Here is a 17500-nt window from a genome sequence, read left to right as displayed (position 1 = left end):
AGGTAAATATGACTCCCTCTCTCGGGCGCATAAGCGCAAATAGAGAAGAGAGAGGTGCGTCGCGGTGTCCCCTCCTTCTCACAGTTGCACTAATTTTGAAAACGTTGAGGAGCACTGTGAACCGTGTGTGCATTTAATAATAGGGCATATCAATGTCCGAGTGATCCGATTCCGAGACAAGTGCAGTTTGACACATTTTCCGAGCTCGCGCTATTGTACAGCTTGCGCGTCCTAAAACCACAGGACTGGTGCCGGGTGCCTTTCGCATGCAATTAGCCTAGCTACAGAAGACGCTCCTTTTGCTACGAATGCGGGGTTTTTTTGTAGTCACGTCACATGTCAACCGGCAAGCTTAGAAAAAAGTGCCTCTCACCGTTACGGAGATATGTCACGTCTTCTCCCACCTACTTTGTCCTCTTTCGAATAGTGTCAACTCCCAATGTCAGCGCTTAAAGCCCAATGTCTTGTTTGTATGGTAACAAGTAACGAACCCAGCACTACTGCTGACACTGCTAACAGGTTGGCAACTACGCTTTGGAGAAACAAGGATGCGATGCTACACGTGCTTGTCACAGAGATTAATAAAAGCCGTCAAAACCCCGCGACAAAATAAAAATAGTAGGCTGGTAGTAGGCTAGTAGTAGAGTGCTATATTGTAATTTAAATACAGTGAGTATGACATGTGTCAGGTTTGGCAGAAGGGCGATGTGGCATTGATCTGGCTGTAGCCTACATAATACAGACAAAATGCCGTTACGCTGTATTGAAAATAAGCGTAACGGTCCAAAATAAGCGTCACGGTCCAAAATTATAGCGTAACGGGCCGTCACGCACTTTTGCGCTAGCTAGAACCCTGAAATTATACACTAATCCTGTAATTGCGCTGTCACTCTCTCCACTTCCGCTCATGTAGCAACATTGTTGCAAATGTCAATTGAGTTAGAACGTTGTTCACTCGCCTTTAAGTACTTGCAACAATGTTTAAATGACTCGGAATGGCAATCAAATACTGTCGGAATAGCGGTATGTCGGAATGGCGGTTGCCCCCCAAACAACACATGCCTTGAGTCATTCTACAGCCACATTAGTAGGGTATAAAGCATCTCAGTGAAAGGGGCAAGTTGAAGTTGTTTATGGTGTGTTTACGAGCAGAGGTGTGTGTGTGTGTGTCCATGTGTGTGTGCATGTATGTGTGTGTGTGTGCATTTATGTGTGTGTGTGTGCATGTATATGCGTGTGCATGTGTGTGTGTGTGTGTGCGTGCATGTGTCTTTGTGTGCGCATGTGTTAGTGTGTGTGCGTGCGTGCACGTGTGTGAGTGTGTGTGTGCACGCATGCACGTGTGGAGTGGGGAGTGGTTGGTTGTGTGTCGGTTAAGTCAGAGTGCAAGTCTGCAGTTGCTGGCTGCCAAGCTTTTGGGGGTTAGTCAAGGCAGTGAGTGCGTCTTAATATGCGACCTTGCCTCCTCCACTTGCCTCCTCCACTTGCTTCTCGTCATGATGACATCACTGACGACAGCATTATATTTCAATATCTTGCAAAAGCTCAATTGTAGAGTCTTTTTCTCATTTGCAATTGGGATGGTGAATGAAAAACAGTCCCTCAAAAGTTGTTGTGGCTAGGCTGACAGCTGGGAAACTTTATCGTTTTCTCCACGGAGGAGGGGCCAGGAGGCGGGACGAGGAGACAAGCGCAAGTGGAGGAGGCAAGGTCGCATATTAAGACGCACTCAGGGTGTGTGCCTTGGAGTTCAACGCGGGGCAAACAAGTTAAACGAATGGCAGCTAGGTGACAATCACATCTCAGTTAGCTGTGAATGGCCCATTCAGCTGAGCTGTCAAGGGCACAAGACAAACACCAGGAAAACATAGCCTACTACTGACCATAGTGAGGTTTACTACAGTTGTCTAAAGCAGTGATTGCCAACGTTTTTTGTCCTGTGTACCCCTAAGCCTTTTCGTTGTGCCATGAGTACCCCCTAAGTCAAGTTCTATATCACTTTCTCCATCCCAATGTAACTAAACTCCATATATTTGTTAAATTTTCATTTTTCCACGTACCCCCTGCAGTGTGCTCGCATACCCCTAGTGGTACACGTACCCCTGGTTGGGAAACACTGGTCTAAAGCCATCTGATCCCTGAAGCCACCCGATTAAAAAAATAAATAAATTATTGGCCATTATTTGCTCCTATATTTTTTTTACACAGAACTGATATGAGAGAAGCCTTGACATTCTTTTCACAGCTAGCTGTGATTGGCCCATTTAGCAAAGGAGCTGTCAAGGGCACAGGACAAACGCCATGCAAATATAGCCAACTGACTGACCATAGGTGTGCTTTACTACAGTTGTCTAAAGCCATCTGATCCTTGAAGCCACCCAATTTAAAAGAAATTAAATAAAAATGAAATCTTGGCCATTATTTCCTGCTATATTTTCACCTTATTTATGTATTATTATTTTTTTTCTTTACACAGAACTGAGAGTAGTCTCGACATTCATTTCACAGATAACTGTGAATGGCCCACTCATCAAAGGAGCTGTCATGGGCACAGGACAAACACCATGCAAATATAGCCTGCCGTCATGGGTGACCAGGGAACCCTTTTCGTTTGAGGGGCCACTTCAAATTCCTCCAAGGGCCGTACTATGAGCACAAACCAGGATTTCCCCCCTGCACTTAAGGCCTATATTTAAAGAGATACTGTCCCATTTTTGGAAATATGCTTATTTCACACCTCCCCTTGAGCTAAATAATAGGGTTTTACTGTTGTCCTGCACTTTCAATCGTTCTCGGGGTATGTCACTGCAAATTTTACCTCCATGCTAGCAGTTAACATTGAGTCCTATGAGACCAGCTGGCGGCTAACTGGTCTCATAGGACTCAATGTTAACTGTTAGCTTGGAGGTAAAATTTGCACTGTCATAACTAGAAAACGGTTGAAAGTACAGGAGAACGGTAAAACCCTATTATTTGACTCAAGGGAAGGTGTAAAATAAGCTTATTTCCAAAAATGGGACAATATCACTTTAAGGCAGACACCATTGAAACAGACCCCACCTTCTCTAGGTCCCCTGGATATAGTTGTATTGCAAATGTAATGTCTAAGCTTCCTTTACAAAAGATGTCATATTACAAAAGGTGTCATATTCCATGTGAAGCTGCATAGCATTAAATTATATCAGGGGCAGGATTAAACAGCCTCAAGGGACATAAACGGCCACGAGATATAGGTTCACCACCCCTGGCCAACTGTCATGGATATAATGTTAGATGTGGATGGTGGGTGTACATGAACTATGGATGGACATGTTACATATCCATCCATTAGTTCTACAACTTTTGAGATTAACCCAGCTTGGCCCCACCACGTTTTCACAAATATAGCCTAATGCAAAAGTAGCACACCCGGACAATTTGCCTTTGTAAATGTCCCCACCACTTTTCCAAGCAAAACCTACACATTGGCTTCGCCTGCTGTGTTATGACTGATTCCCAGATTCACGCTCCCATCTCATTACACTCCCATTTCATCTCGCTCCCACTAGCCAGACTAACGGTACCACCGCCATATTACGGAGCCAGTTATCTTGTTGATGTTAGTTTTTTGTTTCTAACCCTAACCTTAACCCTAACCCTAAACCTAACCCTAACCTTAACCCTAACCCTAACCCTAAACCTAACCCTAAACCTAAACCTAACCCTAAATTGCTTGTATGTGGCAGTATATGATAATACGTGAAATATAATCGGGTGGGGACCGCAAGTCCGGGAGTGATAGAAACACCGGGGACCGCACGTCCGGGAGCGAACTCCGTTGGGAGTCTCAGTCTGTATGCCGTTTTGACTTTCTTTGGCCATCTGATCCCTCAAACAATAATTCAATACTTGGCAATTCTTTCCTCCTGAATTTTCACATAGGCCTACCGGTAATTTATCATGTTTTTCACAGAAAGAGAGTATGCCTAGTCTTGTAGACATTAATTTCACTGGCAATTGTGACAGCACAAGAAGACGTGTGACAAATAATAATCTTGAATCTTTGAAAACAAAGTCAGTCTGAATTCTTAGCCAAACTGTGGTCAGTCAAGTCAAGTCAGTGATGTCAGTGATGTGATGTCAGCCACCACCACCCCCATTGAATGAATGATGTCGTAATTTCGGGTTGGAGTGTTTCTCATCTCCACACACACCACAGCAACAAAGCCTAGTCACACGTTTGCCATTACTCGCGTTTATATGCACAGTGCCGTACTGTGCAAGAAACGCCTAGCTTAGGAGTGAAACTTTACTTTAAACACCGTCTTTGTTCGTGAGGGCGATTAGCTAAACTGCACTGACACGGGCTGGGGGGATGGGCACACAGTGTAGCTTACACACCACACATAGACTGCTGTTTGTCATGTGCTGTCAAGCAAGTATTGAACCATTATCGGACAGGCTTAGCCAAATGGATTATGAGTTGTGTTACTGACCGTTTCAAAAACAAGACCAACTGCACAGGGGAGAGACTAACTCAACTCAAGAGGGCAGGCAATTTGGAGACAACCGTGTCACTGTTTTGACTTCATTTTCCAAATTGTAGGGCTATGCTCTGTAGCCTACCTCAAATCATGAGTGGACTAAAAATGCAGGTTAATGTCAGTTGTAGAGAAAGAGAAGAGTAGCCTAGCATACGAATGCAACCTATAGTCTTGTGGTTTGAGAAAATTAGATACATACCATTTCCTGTTTTAAAAATAGCATCTTGCTCTCCAGCCGTTTCAAGTCTGCAGACGTGTGGTTCTTTACAGTCGCTGCTGGAGAAGTGATACTCTTGTTGTTGGGTTCCTCGGTGTTTGATTTCACGTCTCCCTCAGCAGCGAAAGACCTGACGAGACTTTCAGGCACTTTGCGACCCAACTTGATTTCAAGATCCTTGAAGTCTGGTAACCCGTTCTCCTCGTCCATCATTGAAATGGTGTTCACAATTTACAAAAAAGGGAAAATAAATAAATAATTCAAAAACTGTTAAATTACTAAGGCTGTGGGTATCCTGTCTATTCAAATGTGCCCACTGGTCGTGATCCGTCAACGAGACTGCTGTTTCAACGGTGACTTGTCTCTCTTCACATCCACACACGCCGACACCAGTTCATCAAAATAGCCCGTGGGAATTATAAAGCTCCAATCCCAGTGGAATTAGTACCAAGTTTTCAGCGTGAGCTGTTGATCCACGCGATCCGTTTACTTGCAACTGTACTCGCGAATGTCCACACCGCACTCACCGCTCTGATAACACGAGATCCCGTTTAAAAGTTTAGTCCGAGCCGATAACTCCGGTGGCGCCCATGCAACGTTCAGGCAAAAGTCAGCGTAGACTGTACAAAGCAAGCCTAGTCTACATGCTGTATCACTGGCTTGGCGAAGTCGCTTCTGTAACTTAAAACCAAAGAAATTCAAGAGAAAGAACAATCTCATGGCGGGGAATGCATTGGCCACGGTGTAGTACGGGGGCGTTGCCTGAGGACACGAGTGGATGGAAAATTAACTCCCTTGCGCATGGTCATTGGTCATCCATCCACGATGGATGCCATTTTCGTACTCCGTAATTTGTGGCCAAGTAACGGCAGCTGTTGGTCAGCAGTAATTGCTGGGGGTAATTAAGGACAGCTGACAGACATTCACGCTGTCCTATGACCTGTTCCACAGTGAATAACATTTCCGTACTCCCCTCGCCATCATTTCCTACTACGCTGTTATGACGTGAGTAAGCCCTCTTGTCTCAAGCCTCTTTGCTTCAAACCAAACCAACTCCAGACAGGTGGACCACGGGCGACACGCCCATTTACCGTAATACCAGGATTAGCAGCAGGGCTGAAGCAGTAATTCCCAAGCATAGGGATTTTGTAGTTTACGACCAAGTTTACTTGTGGGCCATTTCAATTCAACACTGGAATTTTCACAAAAGGCCATCATAACTGGGACAGCATTGTTATCTGTTGAGTTTCCCCCCTACATACACATCTCATTACATGGGAAGTCGGTTGTAAATTGCTGTGTGTTTTCTACACCATCATCATGCAAACATCAGTAGCATACAACAGACCAAAATTGGCAAAAAAGCAAGGGGTAGGACGCCAAGGCACTCTCTTTTTAAAAGTAGGCTTAAAAGAAACACTGAAAACAGAATGTAAGTATTCTCTAACTCTGCATCCTAGTCTGTCAGACTGAAAAGGGGTAAAGAAAAGGTGACATATCCACTACCGCTACACTGCTGCCATCTGGTGGACATATTCAAGAACAACGAATTCTGATACAAAACTTTTGAACAAGCAAACAAATAAATAAATAGCCTACATAAATGCATGCATGAATGAAGGAATGAATGGGTTTTGTACTAAATGTAGGCTTATTACATTACATTTGGACACCAGATGGAAATTAGCCCTTGGGCTACAATCTGGCATATTTACATATATGTACATGTATGTATATGTTAATTAATGTGCAATGTCCTGAAGAAATAAAGTAAAGTAAGTAAGTATTATAATGTTTTTGAAATCTTGGACAACATATTTCTCTGTGGATGGCTAGATAAAACATAATTAAAGAAACACATAAATAATGATCAGATTTGTGGAAATACCACTGAATTAATCCGTTGGAGTTATACTGTTGGCCAAAAGAGAACACTCCCATTCCTTCCAAACAATATCGTCAGTCAGTAAGCAACCAACTGCACCTCAAGCTCTGTGAGTTGCAGTTCGATCCCTGGTCATGTGACCCTCTGATGGTGGCAATAGAGCTTGAAAGTGACTTCCCCCGATTTCATGGGACCTCAACAGCGTTTTTAGCTGAAAATCGTAGCATGTAATCCAATGGTGCTATTAAAATGATATTTCTGATAATTTTGTTTAATTTTTCGTAGGAACCCCCAAACTTTTTAGAAAGCTGTGTTTCTTCACATTTTTCATGCAGACGGCCTCGGAACAAAACATTGATACTTCTCCATGAATAATCTTTATCTAGCCTCTTAAACAGCATATGTGTGGCCCAGCGCATATAATGACTGAGATCAGAGGATATTTACTCGCTACCATGTTGTTAGATGGTCAGCTTACGTCCCGTGAAATGCAGAACTAAGGGGCGGGACTTTCAAGCTCTATTTAAAAAAATGTGGCCCTCCTTATCATGGAAGTTGCCCATATTTGGTGTAGTGGTAGGCCAAGGGTTGAGTCCTGTTGAGGTACTTGTCTTCGTTACAGTATGTGACTGGATTTCAAGCCCAGCGTCACATAGCCCAAAAGGTTGCCGGTTCGAATCCCGACTCGCCAGGTTGGTGGGGGGAGTAATTAACCAGTGCTCTCCCCCATCCTTCTCCATAACTGAGGTACGCTGAGCATGGTACCGTCCCGCCACACTGCTCTACTTGGGGTGCCATTGGGAGCTGCCCCCTTGCACGGGTGAGGCATAAATGTAATTTTGTTGTGTGTAGTGCGCACTTGTGTCCTGTGGAGTACTGTGTCACAATGGCAATGGGAGTTGGAGTTTCCCACATGGGCTTTCATCTGAGAGCGAAACTTGGACATATTTATTCATTCTTTGGGATTTTCACATTGTAGTTGAGGCCTTGAAGAGACTAGTAGTCATTGCTTCAGAAACCAGTATTGGTTTTTATGAAGCTGGCCTTCTGTCTTGTTTTCTGCTAGAACTTGATTTGTCCGCAGGCGGCAATGGTAGCCTATTTCCAGTAGGGCTGGGCAAGACATGTGAGACAGATAGGCATATCGTTACAAACACAGAAGTGATATAAAAGTGTATATCGTGACCTTTCTCTTATATCGTTTATATCGTGATAGTAATTTTATCAATTTTGTACAACTGAATATCATTTAATTACATTTCATGTTGCCACTATACACACTGTCAATTCATGTAACTGTAAAAATTAGAAGAAAAAGATCCATTTCAAAGAAAGGTTGTTTTGCGACATGAAAAAATAAAGAGCAAATAAAGCGAATAACTGAAAACGTATGTAATTGTGCTATATCGTGATATATATCGTTATCGTGATATAAATGAATCCATATCGTGATATAGTTTTTTCCCATATCGCCCAGCCTTAATTTCCAGCACACTCACTGGCACTAGACATGTGACACAGACAGGCATATCAGACAAACAGAGAAGTGAACACGTTCTTCAAAAGGCCACAGATTCCTCAGATATGACCAGATTCCCATGTGTAAGATATGGTTGTAAAGCGGCATAAGGGTGAGAGTACAGTATATCAGGCTTGTACGAAATTCCGAATGGAAAGAATTTCAATTCAAAGTAATGCCATAATATGAACACTAGGTGGTGGTGTTCTATGTTACTTTCACTGGGTGGTGTAGATTAAATTACAAAGAAATTCAACGTAATGGCACCACCTAGTGTTGGTATTATGCCATTATTTTGAATTGAAATTCTTTCCATTCGGAATCTCGTACAAGCCTGCAGTATATGTGCTGAGGCCAGGTGCAGGACAAAGGCCTGCGCATCTGAAAGTGGAAAGAGTAGAAGTCTGCACGTCGTAGCTCCGCTTTGAAAATGTATTCAGGTCATACAGCATTTCGACCCAACAAGTCAAGTCAAGTCAAGTCAAGTCAAGTCAAGTCAAGTCAAGTCAAGTTGGTTTTATTGACAATTTCTTTACATGCACTGGTCATACAAAGAATTTGAAATTACGTTTCTTGCTTTCCCATGCAGACATAGACTAATCTAGGTAAGGACATAGACAGTATAGACATAGACAGTACTCATACATGGACATAAGACAGTATGGACATAGACAGTGCTCATACAGACATTTAAAGTGCAAGACTGGACAACAGGGTCTTCATCAGGCATCATTGTAAAGCTTAGCATCAGAATCTGTTGCCAGATAGGGCAGTTTCCCATCCAATTGGGCTGTTTTGGATGACCATCTGCAGTTAAAAATGGGTATCGCCAGGTTTTCTGTAGATTGATGGCCATAGCAATCTATAGATTTTAGTTCAGATTGGGCGGGATTTAGTGCCTCCATGCGATTTTTGAGCCTTTTTTGGGGCTAGAAATCATCAGTTCAGTAAAGAAAAAACACGCACATCCGTCTCAAAAAAATGTTTTGGGTGCAAGATTAGCAAAGTCGCATGAAAACTGAAAGTAAAGTCCGCGAGACCAAGCTCCCGTTTCTCTTCATTTAATTTGACGTTTCGGGCAGCATGCCCTGATGACGTCATATTAAATGAAAGGAAATGGGAGCTTTGGTTGTGCAGACTTTATTGTCAGTTTTCCACGAGAAATCATCAGTCTCATCTGGCAACCTTGGGTACAAGTCTGCTTCCGGAAGGTTAAAGGGAGGGTGCGAGTTGTCAGAAAACCAGAAGGGGGGATATGTTTAAGATTTTAAGCAATGTCAATGGAATTTCATTAAGCTGTGATTAAAAGTATGTAGAAAAGTGTCTATCAAAACCAGAATGGGGGACAATCCCCCCCATCCACCCCTACAAATCGCACCCTGGTTAAGGGCATCATAATAATAATACTCAATAATACACAATAATGCTCATCATAATATAAAATGTATGGGGAAAAAAACATGTTCCCATAAATAACTAGAAACGCACTCAGAGAGTGCAGCCCTCCTCCAAGGAAGCTGTTTGAAAGAACACTTTTCCATGTTACACCCTATTTTTTTAATTAAAAATTTTTTTTTTTTACAGTAAGTCTTTCTGCCTTCTTTTTGTGGAGTTTAAACTGGAATGTCAAAATCTGCCCTGTCCCGCAATTCAATTTGTGGTCACTAGTGGTGTCTAGATTTAGCAATGGTGAAGAATCTTTAAAAAACAGTCCTGGTTCCAAACCGTGATCCGGATCACCACCATAATTGTATCACTTGTTCCTTTTGTCATTTCCAACAACTCCAGAAAGACAGACAGAGAGACAGACAAACAGACAGACAGAGAGACAGACAGAGACACAGACAAACAGACAGACAGAGAGACAGACAAACAGACAGACAGACAGACAAACAGACAGATAGACAAACAGACAGATAGACAAACAGACAGACAGACAAACCAACGCGACTGAAAACACAGCCTCCTTGGCGGAGGTAATTATCGAGCACAAACCACACTCAGGCAGGTGTTTTTTTTTTTTAACGATTAATTGTGTTTAATACCATTAAGGTTATAATCACTGGTCACCAAATTTACTTTTTTATGGAAAAAACAGTATGTACCCAAATGTCATGTTTACAAATATACATCATACAAACTTCTGCTGTACGCAACTCAGTGTTTTAGCACCTACAACTTAAAATTCCGTTTCGGTTCCTCATCTCATTGATATTTAAACAAGGTTGTTATGACCTCTAAATAATAATAAAAAAAGGAAATTCCTATTTTGAGTCTACATAAGTATAGCGGACAAATCCAAAACATAATTTAAATGCCTGTTTCCAAATGGCATTAATATGGAGAAAAAAAGTGGTCAGAGCATTTTTAGCTTTATCTTTTCTCTTACAACTTAGGGGTCACATCATCACCGTCATCCTTATTGGCATTTTCATACGACAGACTGCGACTTGTCTCCGAGCCTGTCGTCGTCATAGCGCTGGTACTGGTCGCCTAGCAACGGTTGCCGTCCCTCGAGGTGGCTGGTGGCCTTGGAGCGGACGGCGCAGGTGGTGATGGCGAAGACACTGGCCACCACGATCAGAGCAGACACCACCGTGATGGTGATGATCTCCGTCAGGGTCAGTGGGGTAGCTGCCGAAACACAAATAAAATGTTTAGACCAGCCCCTTCCGTGGTAAACCGGTAGGGCACTCGTCTACCATGCGGCTGACTCGGGTTTGATTCCCAGCCCGGGTCCTTTGCCGACGCCTCCCCGTCTCTCTCCCCATTAGCTTACACCATTAATACAATGAGCCCAGGGCTGTGTTTCCCAAAAACCCTTAAAGGGACACTGTGTGAGATTTTTAGTTGTTTATTTCCAGAATTCATGTTTTCCATTCACTAATGTTACCTTTTGCATGAATACTTACCACCGGCATCAAATTCTAAGTATTTATTATGACTGGAAAAATTGCACTTTTCATACATGAAAAGGGGGATCTTCTCCATGGTCCGCCATTTTGAATTTCCAAAAATAGCCATTTTTAGCTGCAAAAATTACTGTACTTGGACCATACTAGAAAATATTTGTTTATTACTCAGTAAACTTTCATGTAAAGATCAAATTTGGCAATAGGCAGCCCAGTTTCAATGAGCAGCATAGTTGCAGTACCTTTTTTGACCATTTCCTGCACAGTGTCCCTTTAAGTAGTATATACTTAAGCCTAAGTAGTATTTAAGCATGAGGGGCCTCCTAGGCAATATACCACATGACTAAAAGTTTATGCATACAATCCTTTTATAGGCCTACATACAATAATTTTTGTCACACATGCAAATGAAATCGTTGTGCCAAGTGCATGTGGAAGGTAAAATAGTGCATGTGTAAACTTTTAGAGATGATGTGAGACTGGGGCCTAGTGGTTAGAGAGTTGGTCTTTCAATCTAGGGGTTGCCGGTTCGAATCCCCCTTGACCTCTACCTACATCTCCATCCATGGCTGAAGTGCCCTTGAGCAAGGCACCTAACCCCACATTGCTCTAGGGACTGTAACTAATACCCTGAAAAATAACAGTTGTAAGTCGGTTTGAATAAATGAAAGCGTCGGTAACACTTTATAATAATGGATGCAAAAAAGCATTATAAAGACTTAATAAATAATTAACTATTGATGAACAAAACATTACCAAATGTTTGTAAATGACTAGGAAATTTTAACAAATGTTTGTAAATGACTAGGAAATTTTAACAAATGTTTGTAAATGACTAGGAAATGTTACGTTAACATCTTATATTTATCAAACATTTACGAATTGTTTGTAAATGAATGCAATACTCTGTTATAAGGTATGTAAAATCTTGTATATATTATTTGTAGATATTTTATAAAGCATTAATAAAACTTAGTTAATGATAAAAACATTTGTTAATGTTTCGTTCATCATTAGTAAATTATTTACTAAGTCTTTACTAAGCAGACATTATTATAAAGTGTTACCCATGCATTGTGACTACAGAAGCATATCATGATACTCTCCATAGGATTTAATTCAAAACTCACACCCATCTATTTTAGCCAGGTGCAGACTCAAAATGTACAATTTCAATGTACTGGAAGGTTGAAACACACACCGATGACCTCCCTTTTAATCCCTTTTCATTTCGAAATGAAAAAATGAATGTAGTTGCTGCCAGAGGTGGTTCTACAATGTATTAAGCAAAAGCTGTGAATACTTTTGTAAAAATGATTTCTTTGTTTTTTATTTTTATACATTTTCAAAACTGTCAAGACAACTTATTTTTCACATGGTCATAATGTAATAATTTGTGTAGGATTTTGACAACAGAGATTCATTTGTAGCATTTGGAATAAGGCTGTAAGATAATAAAATGCGAAAAAACTGAAGCGCTGTGAATAGTTTCCGGATTGACTGTATGTGTTGGGCAGGCACATATGATCTACCATCATGGCCGTAACTACCATTGAGGACACAGAGGTCATGTCCTCAGTATTTTTTTTCAGTAATGTACAGTAAAATGTATCTATGATGAAAATGGATATATGATCAACAGTGATAAATTCAGTCTGTATACAACATCCCCATTTATCCTCAAGGCAGTGATGAATGAAAACAAACTTTGAAGCATTCTAAATGTACAGTATAGTACAGCATGCAGTATTTGACCTCGGTATTTGAAAATGTCTAGTTACGGCCCTGTCTACCACATACAATAGGAATGAGTGTTTGTGAAATTTGCAGGGGAGGGGATCTTTTATTCACTCAAGGGGCCACTTCAAATCTTTTAAGTCTTCCAAGGGCCGTACTTTGGACACAAACCTGGATTTCCCCCTGCACTTTAGGCCTATTGTATATTGAAGGGCGCCACTTTTGCAATGGAACCCGCCTTCATTAGGTCCCCTGAAAATAGAACTTAATTGTATTGCAAATGTAATTGCTGAGATTGCTTTACAAAACATGCCATATTTCATGTGAAACTGCACAATATTAAAATTATATTGGGGGGCCGGATAAGACTACCTCGAGGGCCGTAAACACCCCCCCCCCCCCCCCCCCCCCCCCACGGCCCCCATAGCATAAATGTGTGTGATTTCCAATCAGTTAAACTTCTATTCAGTGGGTCATGTCTCTACCAGGCATTCACAGAGAGTTAGCACGAACAATCTCATAACAGACATTGACAAGAAGGGAAAACGGAAAAGCGAAAATGTGTTCTCTGTCCAGACATCTAACTTGTTTCTCATTGGGTTGGGGCGTTGGTTTTGCCCGCAGCCTCACTTGCTCTACATCAGCACTGGACTGGGACCGAAAAGTGGCCCGGGCATTTTTGGCATAGATCGGCCCGAACACGCACGCACGCACGCACGCACGCACGCACGTATGCGCGCACGCACGCGCGCACGCACGCGCGCACGCCAGGTGACAAATGGATGTGGATGAGAACAGGTATTAGGTACGTACTTGGCCAGGTGACAAATGGATGTGGATGGGAACAGGTATTAGGTACGTACTTGGCCAGGTGACAAATGGATGTGGATGAGAACAGGTATAGGTACGTACTTGGCCAGGTGACAAATGGATGTGGATGAGAACAGGTATTAGGTACGTACTTGGCCAGGTGACAAATGGATGTGGATGAGAACAGGTATAGGTACGTACTTGGCCAGGTGACAAATGGATGTGGATGAGAACAGGTATTAGGTACGTACTTGGCCAGGTGACAAATGGATGTGGATGGGAACAGGTATTAGGTACGTACTTGGCCAGGTGACAAATGGATGTGGATGAGAACAGGTATAGGTACGTACTTGGCCAGGTGACAAATGGATGTGGATGAGAACAGGTATTAGGTACGTACTTGGCCAGGTGACAAATGGATGTGGATGAGAACAGGTATAGGTACGTACTTGGCCAGGTGACAAATGGATGTGGATGAGAACAGGTATTAGGTACGTACTTGGCCAGGTGACAAATGGATGTGGATGAGAACAGGTATAGGTACGTACTTGGCCAGGTGACAAATGGATGTGGATGAGAACAGGTATTAGGTACGTACTTGGCCAGGTGACAAATGGATGTGGATGAGAACAGGTATTAGGTACGTACTTGGCCAGGTGACAAACGGATGTGGATGAGAACAGGTATTAGGTACGTACTTGGCCAGGTGACAAATGGATGTGGATGAGAACAGGTATTAGGTACGTACTTGGCCAGGTGACAAACGGATGTGGATGAGAACAGGTATTAGGTACGTACTTGGCCAGGTGACAAACGGATGTGGATGAGAACAGGTATTAGGTACGTACTTGGCCAGGTGACCTCATAGGAGTATCCCAGGTTCTCAGGGGCGGTGACGAACATCTCAGCGTTGGTGATGGGAGGCCAGAAGGGCACCATGTTGTAGCCCCTGTTGTGGCCAATGGGGGCATTCTCCACCGGGTACACTGCCGACTCTGGCAACATAGGACAGAATAGAATAGAATAGAATAGAATAGAATAGAATAGAATAGAATAGAATAGGATAGAATCGAATAGGATAGAGCAGAATAGAATAGAACAGAAAATAACTGCATTTACACTCATTCACTCATTCAGCTGCATTCAGAATAGACTTAGACTTAGACTTAGACTTATGTTTATTGATCCCACAAGGGGAAACTTAGGGTAACGGCTGTCACCATATGTGGCTCCCCAAAAACAGCACAGTGCAGTACATTAAGTTACATTACACAGTGTCACAATAAAGTACAGTAAAGTACATGCTATGTATGTTATACAACATTGGGTAAGGATGAGGAGAAAAAAGATTCCATAGCTCCACATTGCAAAAAAATTACAACATCAAGGCATAGAAGAAAAAACCTCATAAATTGCATAAGCAGTAAAGACAAGACATTGTATCACATGAACCGGGGGGAGGTGGTGGGCAGGTGTAGGTAGCAGATAGAATAGAAGAATTGGATAATGTCATTGCCGCAGTGGTGTAGTCTACTTTTTTATGGTGGGTATACTGTATATATAAACATTTTTTGAAGTGGGTATACTGTATATATTTTTGCTATTCAAAACAATGGATCAATCAATTTTAAGTGGGTATACTGAAATCCCTGAAATTTAGAAGTGGGTATACTCCGTATACCCGAGTTCTATATAGACTACACCACTGCATTGCCGCAAATTGCTGTAGGTAAGACAGTGGTTCCCAGTTTCTTTTTTCTGCTGGGACCCCCAGTTGGATCTATGAATATTTTTGTGACCTCCCTACCACATCATATTCCATACGCAAAACCTTTTTTGTGTTGCTAAATCTCGCCATCTTAGCAGTGGTGTAGTAGGGGTACGCGATTTTTAACGTCATCAAATAATTGGGCAACTTATCATGTCAAACCCCCCAAGTGTCCTTAATCTACCGTCATTGCTTCTCCGTTTTCATCAGTTTGGTCACCTGCAATACTGCCATGTAATCATTCTTTTTTTCGCATTCAAACATGGGCAGAAGATTTTATTTCAATATCACTTCAGGAGAAAAGGGTGGACTGCGTACCCAAACGTACCGTGCCCACTACACCCCTGTAAGTAATTGTCTAGGTCAGTGGTGCTCAAACTGTGGTACGCGTACCACTGGTGGTACTTGAGACATCTCTAGTGGTACTTGGAAGAATTATTTTTTGTGCATTGATTTGAAAGCTGATCAAGTTGTTGCAGTTGAAAATGTGTCTTTGGTTGAATTGTAAGAATCTGAAAACATAATGCGGAATAATACTAGGCAAGCCAGACATTTAAAAACGAACTTGCACTGAATGTGACCAGAGCTGTTGATGCCATTATGAACCTCTCCTGTATTGACTGGCAAAAGTGAATATGGAAGGACTTTCCCGCGATATTCTAATGTTGGTTGTCAAGGTGGTACTCGGAGAGCTCAATATGTTCCCAGGTGGTACTTCAAACAAAAAGTTTGAGTACCACTGGTCTAGGTTTTATGTAACGTTTCCTCGGAGACCCCCTTAGGGGTTAGGACCCCTAGTTTGGGAACCACTGTTGAATGACGTAATCTATTCCACTTACACGCTAAAACATGAACAAGTAAAAAAAAAGTAAGATGTGAGAATGCTTTTTAAAAATTGCAGGTGTTTCAAGCTGCAGGGTGTCTTTTGCGATTCTATCCCAATTTATACACATTGAAACTTTTCTCACAGACAGTTTCCTTTTAGATTTTTTTGTGCCTGCAGTGTCAAGTCAGTGACAAGTGAAGTGCTATGGCACCTTTCACACACACACACACACACACACACACACACACACACACACACACACACACACACACACACACACACACACACACACACACACACACACACACACACACACACACACACACACACACACACAGAAGTGAAGTGCTATGGCACAATACACACACACACACACACACACACACACACACACACACACACACACACACACACACACACACACACACACACACACACACACACACACACACACACACACACACACACACACACACACACACACACTCCGAAGTGAAGTGCTATGGCACCTTTCAACACCTTTTCCTCTAGCACCTCTCTCTGCCAAGGCTGGGCTGCCAATCAGGGCATTTTCCCGGTGGGCCGACCCCACAGTCAACAGGGGCGGATGCTTCTGTTTTCTTTATTGCTGTTTTTTTCCCCCTTAGAGACTGGCCCATCATCTCGATGTGGCGTCTCATTGGTCCATCTTTAATGGAATGATGGGCTGAACCAATCACAATGCAGGAGAAGAACAGGTGTGGCTGTGTGTGAGGGGTTGGTCTACGCCAACTAAATGACCTGTGTGAAGTTGGCACCCCATATGTTGCAAATATGGATACAAGTAATTTGATTCGTTTGTGCATTGTTTGTGCACGATTGTGCAGGCAAAATGAACGTTTCTGCACAAACTGTCTTTAAGATATGTAACTTTTAAGATTTAAATAACATAAATAAAATAGCAAAAGCAAACAAAATAACATGCGAATAGATTGTGCACAAACATTCATTTTACCCACACACGCATGCACAAACAAAGCACAAACAATTCCAAGCATTTTTGAGTAATTTGGATGTTAATGGGTGCTGCGTCACCTACTTCCAAAAAAATAAAAGTTAAATTATACAAAAACGTTTTTTTTTTTTGCACAAATGTTAATTTTGCCTGCACAATCGTGCACAAACGAAGCACAAATGATTCCAACTATTTTCAAGTCATTTGGATGTTAATGGAGTGCTGAGTAACTTAAGGTCAATTAAGGTCACAAAGTTGAATATCTTAAAAACGGTTTGTGCACAAATGCTCATTTTGCCTGCACAAACG

The 17500-nt window shown here is 42.1% G+C and overlaps 2 protein-coding genes across 2 annotated transcripts in view; both read right to left on the bottom strand.

The window, feature by feature from the left end:
• LOC134437251 (leucine rich adaptor protein 1-like) overlaps positions 1 to 5402 on the bottom strand; it is a 32533-nt gene extending 27131 nt beyond the window's left edge. Inside the window, exon 1 of the mRNA XM_063186747.1 lies at positions 4723 to 5402. Coding sequence (XP_063042817.1) covers positions 4723 to 4953 — 231 coding nt within the window. The 5' untranslated portion in view covers positions 4954 to 5402. The remainder of the gene's footprint in view (positions 1 to 4722) is intronic.
• A 4677-nt stretch (positions 5403 to 10079) lies between these two features.
• The window catches only part of LOC134437250 (5,6-dihydroxyindole-2-carboxylic acid oxidase-like), a 30306-nt gene continuing 22885 nt past the window's right edge, over positions 10080 to 17500 (bottom strand). The window contains exons 8-9 of the mRNA XM_063186746.1: positions 14452 to 14598; positions 10080 to 10778 (exon numbers count right to left, since the gene is read on the bottom strand). Coding sequence (XP_063042816.1) covers positions 10576 to 10778; positions 14452 to 14598 — 350 coding nt within the window. The 3' untranslated portion in view covers positions 10080 to 10575. The remainder of the gene's footprint in view (positions 10779 to 14451; positions 14599 to 17500) is intronic.

This window comes from Engraulis encrasicolus, chromosome 21 (assembly GCF_034702125.1).
Source record: "Engraulis encrasicolus isolate BLACKSEA-1 chromosome 21, IST_EnEncr_1.0, whole genome shotgun sequence".
Taxonomy (NCBI): Eukaryota; Metazoa; Chordata; class Actinopteri; order Clupeiformes; family Engraulidae; genus Engraulis; species Engraulis encrasicolus.
The sequence above is the reverse complement of the archived record's forward strand: the minus strand, read 5'-3'. Positions and strand labels throughout refer to the sequence as shown.